The sequence below is a fragment of the Sphaerodactylus townsendi genome, linkage group LG04, assembly GCF_021028975.2.
Source record: "Sphaerodactylus townsendi isolate TG3544 linkage group LG04, MPM_Stown_v2.3, whole genome shotgun sequence".
Lineage (NCBI taxonomy): Eukaryota > Metazoa > Chordata > Lepidosauria > Squamata > Sphaerodactylidae > Sphaerodactylus > Sphaerodactylus townsendi.
In genome coordinates this window covers 80690732-80708367 of record NC_059428.1, presented here as the reverse complement: position 1 = coordinate 80708367, position 17636 = coordinate 80690732, and the positions used below count along the sequence as shown (strand labels likewise).

Here is a 17636-nt window from a genome sequence, read left to right as displayed (position 1 = left end):
TAGTACACAAGCATTAACACACAGCTATATTTCCCCAATGTATTTTAAACCTCTGTTGATTTATATTCTCTTCAGAAACAGCTGATTCTCAAAATTTGGCAGCCTCCCGTTCTCGACGTGAGAAAAAATGTAAAACAGGCAGACTGGAAGCATTGGAACGTTTAAAAAAGGCAAAGACTGGTGAAAAGATAAAATATGAGGTAATAGAATGTTTTGGTTTGTTTTTACCTTGTATATATAATGGCATGGGAAATAGCTGTCTGCACTGAAAGAGTGTATACCTTCTGACTTACCAGACATGCTGGGTTTTTCCAGGGCTGAGGACCTTTGTTTAAATAAAAGCTCTGATGATAATGTTTTAATATCTGCACATTTTGGACATCCTTGGTCCATTTGGAAAAAAAGAAACAGTACAGCAGTACAGCAATGGTTACTGTCAAATTTGTTGCAGATTGAAGAATTTGCAAGTGTTTATGAAGAAGTTGATGAAGAACAATACTCAAAGATGGTCAAGGAACGGCAAGATGATGACTGGATTGTGGATGATGGTTTGTGAAACGGAATTAATTTTCTATTTTAATTTAAAATAACACTATGGGACCTGTTATTCTTTTACTTTGCTTGTGATGTGATACAGGAAAATTTTTGGTATCTGGCAAAGTTAGAATGTGTGCAGTTCTTTGTGTGAATTTAAATGGCTTGTGAAATTTGTTTTGTGACCCGATGGATTTAATCTGTTGCTTACCTTGTGGCATGGGATGGTGTTTCTGAATTTCTTCCGAAACAGAGACTCAGCATATTAATGCAATATGAAACTGTTTAGATTTAAGTCAGCTTATAGGAACTGACTTGGCCTTGGTGATTTTACATTGAAAATAGACGGTCTTACAAGCAGTGTTTTCAAGAAAGATTTTGTCATGAAATGGAAGATGTAGATGGGATGAGAAAGTGCTCGTGGAGTAGTAAGAGTGTTGGACTAGAGTGTCAATTTCAAACTGTCAGTTATCGAGTTGACAGAGTCACACTGGGCCAATCTCTATCTGTCAGCCTGATAGACTATCTTGAGCCTCTTCAGGGAGTGCTGTGGCAAAACTGTAAACAAATAGAAAGGTAAAGGTAGTCTGCTGCGCAAGCCCAGAGTCATTAATGACCAATGGGGTGACATCACATCATGACATTTACTAGGCAGATCATGTTTACAGGTTGGTTTGCCATTTCTTTCCGCAGTTGTCTACATTTTACCACCAGCAAGCTGGGTACTCATTTTACTAATCTCAGAAGGATGGAAGGCTGAGTCATCTTAGCTGGTTACTTAAAATTGATGTTCATCAGGATCAAACTCAGGTCATGAACAGAACTTTGACTGCAGTACAGCAGTTTACCATTCTGCACCATGGTGCTCTGTAAACACATAGTCACTCGTTTTTAGCAGGATTTAATTTAATGTGAGCAGAGTGTAAAAAATATCAGCAATTGGAACTGGATTTAGGTTAACAAATCTTAGCAATATATATATTGCAAATTTTAAGGTAGTTGTGTCCAGTTTAAACAGAAACATTTGTGAAATAATGGGACCTTTCTGAATCCAGCTGTAGAATTATATTTTTGTTCCTTTGTATAGATGGTATTGGTTATGTAGAAGATGGAAGGGAGATTTTTGATGAAGATTTAGAAGATGATGCTCTTGATTCCAGCAAGAAAAGTAAGTGAACTTTTAAAAGCAGAAACTTGCTTTCATGATCTCAAGATTACACATAATAGTTCAAGGATTTTCTTTCCATCATATGAAGAACTGAACACATTTGACTGTAGTTTTATCGGGCAAGGGCAAATATTTTTGCTGTGAAATGGGAGCTTTTGGAGCACTTCAAATGTTTCTTGAAATACATTAATGTTTCATGCCAGTTACGCTAATTCAAACAAAGCTATTTTTTAAAATGAGCCAGTGCTGGAAATGGTTGTGGCTGTGAAAAGCTCATATGGAAAGGTCACTGCAATATTCAAAATGCCAGATACTGTAAGGGCAGAGATACTTCCGCTGCATGTTTACTGTTATTTCTTGTTAACCCCCCCTCCCCAATATCATAGCAAAGGAGATCAAGGTAAACAAACCTTTTTCCTTTGGCACCCACATCTAGTTTTTGCTGAGATTAGTTATTTAATTTCCTAATCTTTGGATAACTTTCAGGAAAAAGGTACTGCTGCCATTCTAAGAAAACTGATGTGGAGATAAATGTGTTCAAAATCAAAATGTGTTCTTAATATATACTTGAATCAGTAGTTCCTTATCTGTTTGGAGAGTTTTGGGGTTTATGGAGGCCTACTATCTGTGGGGTTGTAATGTTAAGCTCACATTAACTTTATCTATGGGAGTCGTTCCTTTACATATCTGTACCGGAGTTCTGAATTCATGCTTTGGCTTATTAGTAGGGTATATGTCACAAAACACTGGCGCATAGAGTTTAATTGTATTTGAGATACTGCATTCAAAGAAAGAAAATTTTGCCATGGGACTGTGAAGTGGAATGTAAACTAGCAGAAAAGAAAGAAGGAAGGTGCTGTTTCACAATAGGAGCCCTTGGGCAGATGAACAGCAAGCATGACTGTGGTGACTGTTTTTATTGTTCCATGTATAGCGAGTGATTCACCAACAATTTCCTGACTTCAGTGTGCCACAGAAAGTCTCTTTCTTACGAGTTCGTGGTGAGAGCTATTACGTAAAAGTGGCTTCATTTGTATTATTTTAATGTCACTATGTATTGCTGTATTGCTTTAATCTATCCTTCATTAAGTGGGACTGGGATATAAAACATTGACCTCTGATTGTTGGTGTTAATAAGATGCATAATTTTATGTTATTTATTTATTTTATTTGACTTGATATTCAGCTGTAGATGGACTCAGAGTGGCTACTATATGTAGTTACAAATGCATTAAAACCAATAAATTACAAAATGTCAGCGTTATAATTTAAATTTCTTTGAATATATGTTTTTGATAATGTAAGGTTCCATTAATGAATGTATTATTTTGGTAGGAAGAGGAGAGAGAACTTCCGTGAATGATAAAAAAAATGTGAAGAAGGCCATAGTATCAAAACCAAACACGATTAAATCTATGTTTATGGCTAGCTGTGGGAAGAAAAATACTGATGTAAGTTATCTGCTGAATTTTGAGGAAATCAATATCTGCATATGGTTTGCCTAAATATAACACTATTTGCAGGGGTGATGGTGGTCATTTCTATATTTGTATATTCTGAAAACACAAATACAACACAGGATTGTTTCGCTTCAGTTGATTTCAAGTTGATTTCAATTAATTTAAAATCTGTTTTTGAACATCTACTGAATACTGTATCTCATTTTACAGAAAGCTGTTGATCTGTCTAAGGATGATTTGCTAGGAGATATCTTGCAAGATCTCAATGCAGAGGTAGGAATTCAAATGTGCTCTGGGAAGATGGTAGAAGAGTAAGCCCTGAGAGTATGGATCTGTAAGCCAACTGGTTTGTCTTCAGTTACTTTAAAGAATGTCTTAAATGTTAACTAAATTTTTGAAAACTGAATTCAGCATAAATAATTTGACTCAAAGATGAACTTCATTTGCCAGTGCCAGCTCTAGTCCAGGAATATTTGTAGCTTTGTATCATTTCATGGAGCTCGTGGGGTATATAAGGAGAAATTTGTTCTTTAGTTAAAAAATAAGTCTTAAGATGCTTCGGGTTTTCATGCTGAAAAGTGAGCCTGTACTAAACCTTTTATGATCATTGTTGTAAACATTTTTCATGTTTATGTGAATCTATTGTTTGTGTTATCCTATTGAGGCACAACACAGAATTGCTTTTTCTTTGGCAAATTTTTCTAAAGTGGTGACTGTGTTGTTGTTTTTTTTAGTCAGTTCACATAGCACCACCACCAGTTATAATGCAAAAAAAGAAGATACTTTCTGGAACATCACTAAATCCTTTCTCTGTGCAGTCTCAAATCTGTAAGGTAATGTTTCAAACCAAAACACTAGTCTCACTGCTTCTTTGATTTTAATGTCATTTATTTGAAAACGTGCCTTTTGATAATTTGATATGTTGCTGTGCAAACCAGTGAAAAATAGAAATAGTAATGTTAACACAGTATTTTCTGATCCAGTTGCGTTTTCTCCAATTCAGCGGTCTTCTTCGGGGAAACAAATTGTACCCTGACTCAGCTTAAATAGGGATGCTATTTCCACTTAGACATTGCTTTTGGAGAGGGAGGGTTCCAACTAACCTTTATGTTGATCCAAAGCAGAGGGCTATCCAATGACCACCAAAAAATTATGGGACCATTGGAGGCTGTAGTAAGTAAAGGAATTGTATGATATTGCATGACGTAGGTGACTGGATCAACTCATAATGCTATAATGTAGAGTTCTGTGCCTTCTGCACAGTATAATGAATGCAGGCAGGAGTGCAATATTAATTTCTCCATTGGAGTATTATATAGTTTTGTATGCAAATGGTAGCAAAATGTTAGCTAAAAAGGATTAACGTTTGTTACTTCTTTGCTGAAACAAACTGCTTGTAAAACCACCATGGTGGAATCTTATGCAGAACTACTCTAGTTTAAACCATTGATTACAATGGATTCCTCATGGGATTGCACTGTCAGTACTGTAGATGTTCAGTAAGGATAAGCAATATCACTAATGATTAGGTTTAATTAATACATGCTTGTCCTTATAGAGAACTTCTGCATCAAAAATGGTTACTCCTGTCAAAAAGGAAATTTCTTCATTGAATTCATCTCAATCCAACTATTCAGTCTATGCATCAAGACCACAGACAGTCAAAGAAGCAGCTGGTGATCCTGAAAACAGAACTCAAATTGTGGAAAATGGAGAACTGGTAAAAATTAAGCAAGAGGAAGGTGTTAAAGGTATTCATGATATTTTGACGAATTTGAGAAGGCTGTGTTGGTCTGTTGTAGCCAAAATAAGGGTCTTGGGGCATCCTAAAGATGAACATATTGTGGCTTGAGCTTTTGTGAATTAGAGCCATAATATCAGATACTTGGTAACACACTCCCTGAAGGTAAGGTGGTGAGTTACAATGGTGAGAAACTGGGAAATTCATTTTTCCAGGGTATAGTTATATAAAACAAAATGCAGATGAAAAGAAAAAAGTAAATTTGCTCAATAAGTCAATGAATTTATTGTTTAGTATTTGATATTGTTTTACTGTATAGCAGTATTTCTGTAATTTGATATGTTAAACCTCTCTCATTATGAAATAATTACAGAAAATGAGCAGGCTGTTATGGAGTTTGAAGATGAAGACTTCAGTGAATCTATGGAGGACACAGGAATTGTAGCAGAAAAAGTCATATCCCTGGAGGAAGGGCTAGAGTTGGAGGAAGGGCTAAAGTTGGAAGACCAAGAAACAAGGCAAGTGTGCCGTATGAAAACAGACTCATATTTCATGTTTGAAGACTACTGTGGTTTCTTGTTTGGCTCTACCCCAGACTTTTTACTAATATCATTATCTGTGGGGAAAATCTCACGGCAAACAAAGGCATCATACAGGAACTTCTCAATGTGTTAACTGGCTTTCGTTTAATCTTGTATAAAGGACTTTGACTGTTATATTGTTGATGATTTCCATGGTTGGAATCAACTGGCTGTTGTGGATTTTCTGGGCTGTGGGGCCGTGATCTGGTAGGTTTTTTTGCTAATGTTTCACCTTCATTTATGACTGGCATCTTCAGAGGCATGTCATATTAAGAAGGGTTTCTCTCATGTCACAGTGTGGAGTGATGCAATTGCTCACCATCTAGAAACATGCAAATATGTCTCTCTCCCTTCCCCCCAAACTGTGAGATGGACAAAACATATACCCCACCACTTCACTTCATGCTGTTTCATGGAGAGAAACACTTCATACTGTGACAAGCCTTTGAAGATTCCCACCATAGATGTGGGTGTAACATTAGGAGCAAAAACTACCAGACTATGGCCACAGTCCAGAAAACCCACAACAGCCAACCTTCATTGTTCTGAAAAAAGAGGGTTCATTGAATAAGTGGTGTATCTATGGGGGGATTATGTGAGGGTTGCATTTGGCCCGCCCCCTACTATTCCCCAGCTGAATTCCCTGTCTCCCTTCCAAACTCCCCTAGGCCGCCACAACTGCAAACAAACAAACATTTTCCTCCGGTTGGCCCTGCCCCCAGTGTATTGCCAGCAGGCACTGCTTGGAGTGGAGGAAAACGTTAATTGGGTTTTTTTTGCCAGGGCTGCGGAGTTTGGCAGGGTGCGGCAGGGTGGGGGAGTTTCGTAGGCATGTGGGGCAGGGGGAGTTCACTGGGGACTGGGCACGTGGCCTGGGCCACGCAGAAGCTATTTTGTGGCAGTACACCACTGATTATTGCCATTTCAAATAGACGTCTTTTAAAAATTATCATGGATTGTTTTTCAGAAGCTCTTCTCTCTGTAATATTTCCTGTTGGGACAAAGTAACTGAAAATGATGATGAGCAATTAGTTTCAGAGGTTCAAGTAGATTCTAGTGAGCTTCCAGTTGTAACTGGAGAAGATGGGCATCAGGTCTTCCGGTTCTATTGGCTAGATGCTTATGAAGATCAGTTTAATCAGCCAGGTATGTATAGCTTTGAAATCTGTTCTCCATTGTGCTTAAGGAGTCTCTGCATTTTTCTTGGTTGTTGAGTGTCAGTCTGCTTTGTAGTTGAACAGGCATTGGCTACAGCTTTCATAATACAAAGCACTTAAAGAGAAGATGAGTTGCTAGTGAGAAATGGCAAGTGGGAGGAGCTGCGTGGCTGCTATAAAAGAACTGGGAAAGTATTTAATAGTTAAATGCTTAAGTAGTATTGTTAGCAATAATAATAATGATCAAGAGGGTTCTAATAAAAGTTCCATATGAAAGGAATTTTATTTCGTGATCTCTGTCATTTAACTGAATGTCAAATTCAGAAATGGATAGAATGGAGGTTAATGGCTAATGTTTCAGTTCTGTAGCCTAAGTGATTTTTTGGAATTAATGTTTATTTATTTCTTGGAAGGGGATTTAATTATGATACTGTCTTTTGGTGTGCTGACTATACATAACAGTTCTATGATAGTAAGTAATGAAGCTCTGGTGAAATCAGTGACTAACGTGGGGGGGGGGGGAATTTATCCCCAAAGCCCCTTGCATAGTGCTTAAGTTTTATCTTGGATTCTGTATGGTGGTTTCTGAATGGTGCATAATTATGAAAAGACTTCTGTTCCTTGATTACGAGAAGAGATGCTGTCATCATAACTTTTCAAGGATGAATAATAAAGACTGCACCTGGTTTCAATTAGTAATGTAGAGAAAAATAAATTTTGACATTACTTCTTTGTTTAAGAGAATCATGATCGTTACAGCAAATGAGGCATTAACAGTATTACACAGAGGATTTATGTAACTGTGCGAACAGTACAATTTCATAGCTCTATATGCTGACTGAACAGCTATAGATTATGGCTCCAAATGGTTTAATCCTTTGACTTTGTGTATCAGGTAACATTTTAGTTAAAGATTCTTTCACAAATGATGTAATCAGCTAGGACAGGCCTGTTTGAACTTGTTTGCTTATTTTTTCTGCTAATTTGCTTTTTACCTCTGTATGGCGGGAACGATTACTAATCTATGGGAAAAACTGAGTGCCTGTGAAGAACCATGAGATGGATGAGTTATTAGTAAATGTCCCCCCCAACCCTAGTCTGCTACTCTGATGCTGTTGATCTCTGGGTTAGATGAGAAGCTTTCTGCTAATGTAACCTTCTGCTAATGTAACCTTAAGCCTCTGCATTCTCTGCACTAGAAGCATCACTTTGAGTACTGCAGCTCCCTCCTCATCTAGTTGTGATGTGGCGTAAGAGGGTGGTGTATTTACCTCACTTTTCCTGCACTGTTTGTGATGGCTGTGGGAGAACTGCGGATGTGTTAATCCTGTCTTAGTTCACATGCTCTTAGACCCTTGGCAGAGTCCCTCCATTATATAGAAACCCATACCATGACTGCATGGTCCCTGCTGATAAGTGTGATAAGTGTGAGAGCATTCACATTAATCGATAGGAGTGATACATTGGTGTGGACGACCTAGCAAAAGCTCTTTTGAAGCCTTGACTTGTCAAAAGGAATAGCTTTTTTAATTATGTGTGATGTTAAATATCACTGGCTGCAAGTCACAGAACTCTATGTTTAAGTGGATGCTCCTCCTTATGTTTATTAACTATTTCAGTGAAAAAGCACACACTGGCTCCTTAATCTTGGCTAGGTAATACTTTGTTTTTGATGTGACAAAGTTGTGCCAGTTATCCTGTGACTCATGAAGATTTTGATTCTGTAAATATTGTTGGCAGAGTCTGATCCTTATCAACTATTTGGGAACTTTTGACTTCTTTTTTCAGGCTGCCGTCATAATACATGTTGAACTGATAGCAAGAACAAGAACATTTATGATGCCAACTTTTACCTGTTTCATCTGCATATCAGAGTAACAAGATGAAAAGGGGGAGAAAGGGGAATAAGGAACAGATTGAGTATTTCAAGCCGTCATGTATAAAAGATGGTATTTAGTGCTTGGGTGCTATTGTGATGCATGTCTGTGTTGTACAAGATTTTCAAAGCAATCACTTGACTGTGGAGTACTGACTTTCTGCAGATGGAGCTGTCAATTAGAGTCTACAAATTGGAAATCATTTTGCTCCCATGGGTGAATTAGTGTGTTTATTCAGTAATTCTTAGTATTGCAGCTTTCCATTAGCAGCTATGTTAAGCTGTCTTGATTAATGCACATTGTGTCTTTCTTCTCTCCCATCCTAGGGGTAGTGTTTCTCTTTGGTAAAGTGTGGATTGAATCTGCAAAGTCCCATGTTAGCTGCTGCGTGTCAGTAAAAAATATCGAGAGAACTATTTATCTCCTCCCACGTGAGTTGGTATGTCTTTATGCTGAGAGACTTGTTGGTCATAAACTGTTTTATAGATATTATTGGAGTAACAGAAATTATGGCAAACAATTCATGTTGACAACTTCTGTGAGGTAGTTAAGGAATCTTATATAATTAATATGGGGGTGATGTTGATTAAAGTAATAATGATAAGGAGGACTCAGTTATGACACATCTGATACATGAGCAGTCATGATGTCGAAAAGAGAATTGGGAGTAATGAAACTTCTATCCAATTTTCACATTCATAAAATCAGCCCATATGTGATATCTATTGTGGAGTTCTCATGTTTCAAAGTCTACCACTTCAAGCTCAGCAAAGCCTTGGTGGTTTAACCTCTTAATCTCATCCCCAGCTAAAATGAACCTTAAATATTTAAACTGACATTTGCTTGCATTCATCCTTGATTATTGTTTCCCTCCTCCCTTGACTCTTGCCTTTTTAAATTTGTATTGTTGGGCAGTCACCTGTCTTTGGCTTCTTGAGTTGCTCTGTAACTCATAAATAATAAGTCAAACATACAGTGTATATATATTTTTCTGACTTAACAAAAACAAACTGATTGATTAAAAATTGCTCAACTTCTTTGCTACTTCAAGCGGATCGATTTATCTTCTGGTAAAGAGACAAAAAAACCCGTGACCATGATGGATGTCTATCAAGAATTTAATGACAAAATTGCAGAAAAATACAAGATCATGAAGTTCAAGTCCAGGGTTTGTTTTTATAATTTCCCTAAAGTGTGGGCGATAGAACAGGAGGGTGGTAATGCTGTGTTGTAGTTGTCTTGCAAGTAATTTTACAGCTTTCCTTTTTCTAAGTCATCTTTTCTGTCACTTCTGTCACTCTATGTTCTGCTAATGGGAGGTGGAAGGGATTAACTCTTTACACATTTGAATGTTCCTGGACACAGAAGAATCTTTGACATTAAGTACTTGTAGTGTGTTCTAATTCAGAGGAGAAGGTAATTTAGAATGAGATATTTTAAGTATTTAAGCCATTTGCATTCTACCCTTCCAAGCAGCTTAGACTTTACCTATGTGGTAGATAATGTTAAAACTCAAATAAATACATAGAAAATATTTAAACCCAATAAAACATAAACTCATGCAATCGTGTCTTATCTTTGCTCCTGCTCACCACCACCTGTGGATTGTATACCATATATTTATTTGTCAAATAGACCAGCAAGTCTTCACTTCTCTGTTCTTTGTTTTCATGCATTTGGGGACATAGAGTAAATTAAGTTCAACATTCAAGTAATGTATATAGCTTGGCAATCTTGAGGATCTGTACCCAATTCAAGGAGTAGTTGAAAGTTATGTTGTCCCAAGATTGTCATCAAGGTTTTAGATGATCGCAGTCAAAAAGAACTGAAGATGTTTTTAATTAAAAAAAAAATTTAGGTAGCACCTTTGGTTTTCAACAACAGTAACTGTTGCATATCTTAAATTATGTATTTTGCCTAGAAAGTGGAAAAGAATTATGCTTTTGAAATACCAGATGTTCCTGCAAAATCTGATTACCTAGAAGTTAGATACTCGGTAAGTAAATGGTAGCTGTTAAATAAAGGGAAATACTCATTATTTTTAGCTGCTACTTAACTATTCTGTCCCTTTCTGTAGAAAGTAATGTGCAACTATATTTGCCAGTAGGCCACCTTGATGGGGTGTGGTCAGCAAAGCTTGTCAAGTTCTTTCAATCTGTGTCTGTTGAAAAAAATACAACAGTTGGAAAACTTTTAGTGAATCTTAAATTCCTTTACAAGTATATTATATATATATTCCATCAAAGTAATAGAGCAGTCTGGGTGAGAGTGTTTCTCTCTTCCTGCTGGCTTGCAAATAGCATATTTGTGCATGGAGGGTACAGCTTTTCTAGTCTGACATACTTGGGAGTTGACTGGGATACTGATACACCACGTGTATTGCAGCATATCAGATACTTGACAGTTTGACTGTTCATGTTTCCACAGTGACCTGTTAAACATTTGTGGAAGAATAAAAATTTAGCTGCAGTTTTCAGTCTGAGAACTATGTTTGGCTTACATGCTCTGAATTTGATTAATTAGTCTGAAACATGTTTTTAGGGGTTTTTTTGCATAGTCAGTCGGCCTCACGGTCTTGCATAAAGTGTAGAAGTAAAATTTTGTTTTACAGTTTAAGAAAACTCTGTTTATGTTTAGTAAAATGGTTCGTTGCTGTATTTCTATTTTTAGGCTGACTACCCACGGCTTCCCCAAGACCTGAAAGGAGAGATGTTTTCACATGTGTTTGGAACTAACACGTCTAGTCTAGAACTGTTTTTGATGAACAGGAAGATCAAAGGACCAAGTTGGCTAGAGATAAAAAATCCACGTATGAGTCAATTGCATAGATATCTAATAGAAAAATGTGCCAATGACATAGTGGTGTTCAAGGCAAAATGGATAGATGGAATGAAGGAATACTTGAAAACAGAATTTTATATTGCTGATCTGTGAAGAAATCTGCAATTTTAAAAGATCTGAAATTCGCAGCATAATTCCCTTTTCAGATTGTTTCAGTATTTCTAAATTTTATAATTCCAAATACTTAGAATCCCACTGATTTTTTTCTGAAGCAATGCAACCTGCTTTCTAAAGGAAAATGAAATATATTCTCCAGGTAGCTTGTTACCAAGAATGGGGCAAGGGATGCTGGGAGCATCCTGGTCATTCTAGAAATGTGCTGAGATTGGGGAGACTGGGTTGAGAAAGAGCCTGCAAGTGAAAGCGGTCTGCTCTTGGGGAGTCCAGAAGCAGGCTTGGATATGAGGAAGAGCTTTCACTTTGGTCCTTTTCAAATGAAAGTTGTAGTTATAGTTGTTATAGTTGTGCTGAATAATGCTCTGCTTGCTGGAGTGGTCCTGCCTATGTTGTTTTCCTTCACTTCATCCTGCATTCAATTTCCACTCTATCCTTTAGTATGTACATTATATTTATTTTGTATTTAGGAATAAGTTTTAGGTTTAGTACATTAGGTTCCTTTTAGATGTGAGGCATGAGGATAAATTTAAGGAGATGTAGTAATTATTTTGAATAATGAATGCATAAGCTTGAATGTCTCTGTGTGTGAGAAACATTGTTTGTGTATTCTACTGCTGCTGATACTGTTCTGGGGGGACATTTGTGGTAGCAGTATAAATTGTGGGCATGGTAGGGGAATTGTGGACATGGTGAGGAAGGCTAGAGAAATACCATGTGGTCACACTGGAATACAAAGGAGATGGACCCTTGGTTTAGTAGGCTGAGAGAGGGTCTGTGGGGAAGTGTGGCTAAGGTGCCATTGGAAGTGATGTCCTTCCCACTGGCTTGTGTGCCAGGGAGCGGATCTTCTTTTAAATAGGGATTGTTTTTTAGTGAATACTGCTCATGGCTGGAACTTGAATTGGCAGAAAGGGCCTGGTTTTCCTAAAGTTTCCCACCAAAGTGGCAGACAGCGCGTTCCAGTCCCCACTCAAAGGGCAGACCATAATGGGCTGCTGCCTCCTACTGCTTGCTCCAGGACTGTGCCTGCACATTTCACTTTATTGTAGCCATGTATTTGAGGGTAATTGCCCATCCATTCATCAACAACTGTCCATTGTTCAGCCAGTATATTACTGATGCCAGGATATTCGCCTGCCTCCAGCAGCAGCTCTCTGTTGTTTCACTGTTAACACTTGCATTGTTCAGGATTCTCATTGAGCACTGCCTGGGATTTCCTGCTTGCACTTGTCACATCTGCTCATCTGTGTTTTGTGGTTGGCACAGGCACTGAAAAGGGGGCTCTAGGAATCTTTTTAAAAAGCATTTTCCTCATTTTCCCCTTTTTCTACCAAATTTAGGCATTTCCAGAATGGACCAGAGTTGCATATTGTCAATTTGGTTTAAAGTCCCAATTCAGAAACAAAGGGTTGGATCCTGTGAATTTGCTCTGCAAGGAGTAGCACCTTCTTACCGCACAAACTGCCTTCTTGCATTATAAAGAGGCTCTTCTGCTAGTAGCAAAACCTCTTGCATTGGGAGACAGCACAAATTCATGTTCTTAAGATGAAAACAGCACTTAACAGTATTTAAGCTTTGAAGTTCTCTTGAACTCTTAATCAAGCTGTATCCTGAAAAGGAATGTTAATAAAAATTCATTGTTATGTTAGTAGTACCAAAACCTAGACCAGTGGTGACGAACCTTTTGCACTCCAGATGTTATGGACTACAATTCCATGGCCAATTGGCCATGCTGGAAGGGGCTGATGGGAATTGTAGTCCATAACATCTGGAGTGCAAAAGGTTCGCCACCATGGACCTAGACAGAGTAGAATTAATTTTTTATTAAGGAAAGTGCAAAGCTCCTACTGGTTGCCGTTCATTTTTAGCTAAGTGTTATTACAATACACTTTATTTAAAATATGTGTATTTGTATTTTTAAAGATGGCGTTCTTGTAACTGGCTTCTGTGCCTCCACAGAGCTCTTAAATCAGACTGTCAGTTGGTGCAAGGTGGAAGTAGCAGTGCTGAAGCCTGATTTGGTGGATGTGGTTAAAGATCTTTCACCCCCTCCGCTTGTGATTATGTCTCTTAGCATGAAGACAGTTCAGAACACAAAGACTCATCAGAATGAGGTAAGCCATAAGTTTCAAGGAAATGCAGAAAAACAACGCTTTGTAAGTACTTCATCAACCAAGTAATCAAATAGCTATGCGTGCTGTGTATTTTGAATCTTACAGATCTGGTTACATATATCTGCTGGTAGACCTCTGTGACACTTCTTAAAAGATTGATTCAAGGAGCATTGACTATTTCTGGACATACTGATTATTTTCTGTTTCAATAAATGCAGTAGTGAATATGGTATATGCATTTTTCCAACATAAATTTAGCTACTGAAGGAGAATGCAGCATAGTCTACAGCAGGGGTCGGGAACCTTTCACATTCAAAGAGCCATTTTGGACCCGGCCTGAGCTGGGCGCCTCTTTTCTCTCCCCTCCCCTACAGGGAAGCGAGCAGCAGCAACCCGGCCTGAGCTGGGCGCTGCTTTTTCTGCTCTGTAGGAGGGGAGGGAGGCTCCCATGCTCAGGCTGTCCCTTCTGCCAGCTTCAGCACTGCAGGAGGAATCCCACAGTGGCCCGGCCTGAGCTGGGCACTTTGGAGGGAATCCCACGCGCTCCCCGTTGGAACGGGGAGCACGCAGCAGCGGCCCGGCCTGAGCCAGGCGCCGCTTTTCTCTCCTCTCCCATGCAGAAAGGGGCAGCCATGCCGGGAGCCGCACTTCAAGCGGTAAAGAGCCATTTGCGGCTCGCGAGCCACGGGTTCCCGACCTCTGGTCTACAGGGATAGTTACTGTGATTTTTACCATCTTTATCAAGACAACTATTTGCATTGGGGGTCCCTAAGCTTTTGGGGCCCTTTTGGAATTCTAACACTGTTGTGGGTGCAGCCACAGAACAGATTATTTTGGAAGCCAAGCCAGCCACAGAATGGATGATGCAGGCTACCTTCAGTTATGGGCAGCTCAGTCCTGATGGAGGAGTGATTGAGCTGTGGATGTGGTGCTAGGCCGCATCTATGCATTTGATCCCTCTGACAGTGCAGGGGGCTCTCCTGCTGACAGACGGCAAAGGCGTTAATGGCCGGGCGCTCCACAGCTCTGTGACAGCGAAATCCGGAACTGGCTGCTGTGGGATACTAGCCTCCAATTATATGTGTGTGTGTGTGAGTGTGTGAGTGAGAGAGAGAGAGAGAGAGAGAGAGAGAGAGAAAAGAGCAAGCCCTGCCTAGTTTCTATAAACACTTGCTGGGTGCCAGGAAAGGTGTCAGTGATCACCAGGATGCCCATTGGTACTACCTTGGTAACCCTTGATTTACATAATTTCTTCCCCACCCTGAACATCTGGGACACGATGCCGTAAAAAACAGTAAGGTTTCTAATGATAGCTTTTTTCCTCTTCTCCAAATACACTTGTGTTAATCATATGTTTATCTGAGTTTAGAAATATGTATAGGCTGTCCTGTCCATTTAAAGCCAAGGCATTTATCTTCAGTCTTTAAAAAGAATGTCAAAGATCAGTTAGTTGCATGTCTTACAGTTTCCTGTTAAATGTCAACAGAAAATAAAATAGGCAAATCATGAAAAGTAGTTTGGAGTGAAAAAGGCAACATACTAAATAATACAGTTGTATTATTCGTTTAAAAACATTTCTGTCTACTATCTAAATTAGGCTCCCCCCCCCCAAACCTTACACTGAGTTAGGAAAAGTGTATTTGTTATTTGTTTGCTACTTTATCAGATGAGACAATTTGCAATTCAGTGCATATGTGGTGTGCGAAAAAGTAAAATACTGACAAATTGCTCAAACAGAAATTTATATGAGTTGAGGAATTGTATAGTTATCCCTTCCACATTGCAACTTTTCCCACTGCAGTTTTGATATATTGCAGATCGGTATAAGATTGGTATAAGAAATTAAATGGGAATTTTGCAGGAGTTTTGCTTAAGCTACACTACATGCGAAAGCAGCATTGTATTTATATGGTTTTAATAGTATTTTATTTTCTGTACTTCACCCAGAGCCCTTCTGGGGTGGACGGTATATCAAATTATACACATACACACATATTATACATGTCATAATTAAAACCAAAAGTAATATCAATAACATATCTATATATAATAAGAATACATAATATCAACATATATCTATGCATATATATAGATAGTATTGTATAATATCAGCATATTTTATCTTTTAATACCATAAATATACACAATTCCTTTTAAAAAGTCAAAAGAAAAGAAAAAGAGAAAATTCAGACTTATTATCTGGTGCAAAGGGAGGCCTAAAAATGTTATGTGGATTTCCAGATTGTGGGGGTGCCATGCCCTAACTTCAGCGATGTGAAGGGGATAACTGTATTTAGACAATGTAAAAGTTTTCATCATGCAATGACTGTGAAGTGATGTACCAAATAGAAGTGTATGGCTCAGATTATCACATGCTTCAGCATAGCTTGTTGAAATGGGTTACCTGTTGAGAGACAACCAACTTAACTTTCATTTTTAAAAAATTTCTTTTGTGTAGATTATGGCTATTACAGCTTTAGTGCATCACAAATTTAGTATGGACAAAGCACCGCCTGAACCTCCATTTCAGACCTATTTCTGTGGTAGGTATTAAGAGTGTGTACCATTTTTTCTGGTATTTTTTGGATTTGTGTATATTGGGCTGGAATTTTTTTTGGAAAAGCCAAAAAAAGGTAAATACTTGTACTGGTAAATGTGGTTGTTTTTTTTTTAAAATATCTGAAAATTTTCAGCTCCATTGAAGTATGTGGAGAAGTTTTGAGGGGCTCTGGGGTGGCTGTTTTTCAAAATACAGATACTAAATTTGCAGCATAGCTGCAGGTAACTCTCCTTAAAAGAACCTCCAAGCTGGAGTTTTAAGTTGTTTTCAATGGGAACACCAGCTCCTCCAGCTGCTGTTTGGAAGGCGCAACAACAGCTGGAGGAGGGGCAGCTTGAGCAGCAGACCCTTGCCCAGTGCCAGCACCTTCTGTCACCTGTGCAGGCACTGCTGCTCCATCATCTGCCTCAACAAAGAGTGCCTTTCGGGGCATCTTCATTGCACCACTCTGGCCAGAGGTTGGGGTGGTGGAAGGCAGCTGAGGAGCTGGTCTCCCCACGGGTGGAAGGGAAAGCTGCAGCACTCCTTCCTTCCATCTCTCTGATCTCCTTTGCCTATCCCTGGTGCATTCTGCTCCTGTCACTCATTGTTCTCCTGGTTCAAACTCTGATCAAGTAACACAGGGAAGTTAAGTGCCTAGCCTGTTGTCCTGCACTGCAACTAACAGACCCTGAAAGCTTTTAAAGAACCCTTCCCCAAGAAAGTCACCTAACCTAACCTTGCTTCGTGGTGTGGTTATACTTTTTGTTGTTTATTTGTTTAAAGAACTACTAGTGACTTCCTGTTCTAGAACCTGTGTAAAGTTAACCTGCAGTTTCCTGGAAATGAAATATCAGAACTTTTTACAAAGTGAAAAGTAACTCCACTAAAATTTGTCCTGACCAAGGATTGAGAAGAATCCCTGTATGAAGCTATTGCCTGAAGTGAGGAACTAGTTTTCTAAGGCTACCTGGCTTCAATTGTAATGAAGCTGAAAGCCAGCACCCAAAAGGATTTATGTATGTTAGTTAACTGTTTGGAAAACAAGATTCTTGATTCTTCTTAATACTTACCACAAGCCTAATTAGAGAGGGACATCCTCCACCTATGTTAAAATTTGAGGGTGTTATTTCATGGATTCTTCTTTTTGATAACTACCTGCTTGCAGTTAGTGACACAGAGTTGTCTGAAGAAAGAAAAGTTGGGATCTTGTCCACTCACTGGGAATAGAAGGACAACATATTTTATACACTTCCCCTTGGTGATGATAAATACAGAGACATCGTGATGATTTCCAAAATTCAAAACAACAATAACAATGTCATATAAACAATCCTAAAAGCCGTGGATCTACCCACACCCGTACCTTCCCCCACCCCATTTGAATTGTTGCTTTTTGGTCTCTCCAAAAGCCTTTGGCTCAGCATAACCAAATGAACACCCTAGTAGGTATAAGTAGAGCTCCACTGTTTTTTACTTCGACATGTAGCTTGAATGCTATTTGACA

The 17636-nt window shown here is 38.7% G+C and overlaps 1 protein-coding gene across 2 annotated transcripts in view; it reads left to right on the top strand.

The window, feature by feature from the left end:
* Positions 1–17636, top strand: part of POLA1 (DNA polymerase alpha 1, catalytic subunit) — a 226278-nt gene that overhangs the window by 984 nt on the left and 207658 nt on the right. For both annotated transcript variants that reach the window (XM_048493186.1, XM_048493187.1), the window contains exons 2-16: positions 76–200; positions 452–548; positions 1622–1702; positions 3038–3153; positions 3373–3435; positions 3897–3995; positions 4721–4913; positions 5277–5421; positions 6452–6630; positions 8845–8957; positions 9570–9686; positions 10440–10514; positions 11189–11327; positions 13436–13590; positions 16049–16133. In XM_048493186.1, coding sequence (XP_048349143.1) covers positions 76–200; positions 452–548; positions 1622–1702; positions 3038–3153; positions 3373–3435; positions 3897–3995; positions 4721–4913; positions 5277–5421; positions 6452–6630; positions 8845–8957; positions 9570–9686; positions 10440–10514; positions 11189–11327; positions 13436–13590; positions 16049–16133 — 1782 coding nt within the window. The remainder of the gene's footprint in view (positions 1–75; positions 201–451; positions 549–1621; positions 1703–3037; positions 3154–3372; positions 3436–3896; positions 3996–4720; positions 4914–5276; positions 5422–6451; positions 6631–8844; positions 8958–9569; positions 9687–10439; positions 10515–11188; positions 11328–13435; positions 13591–16048; positions 16134–17636) is intronic.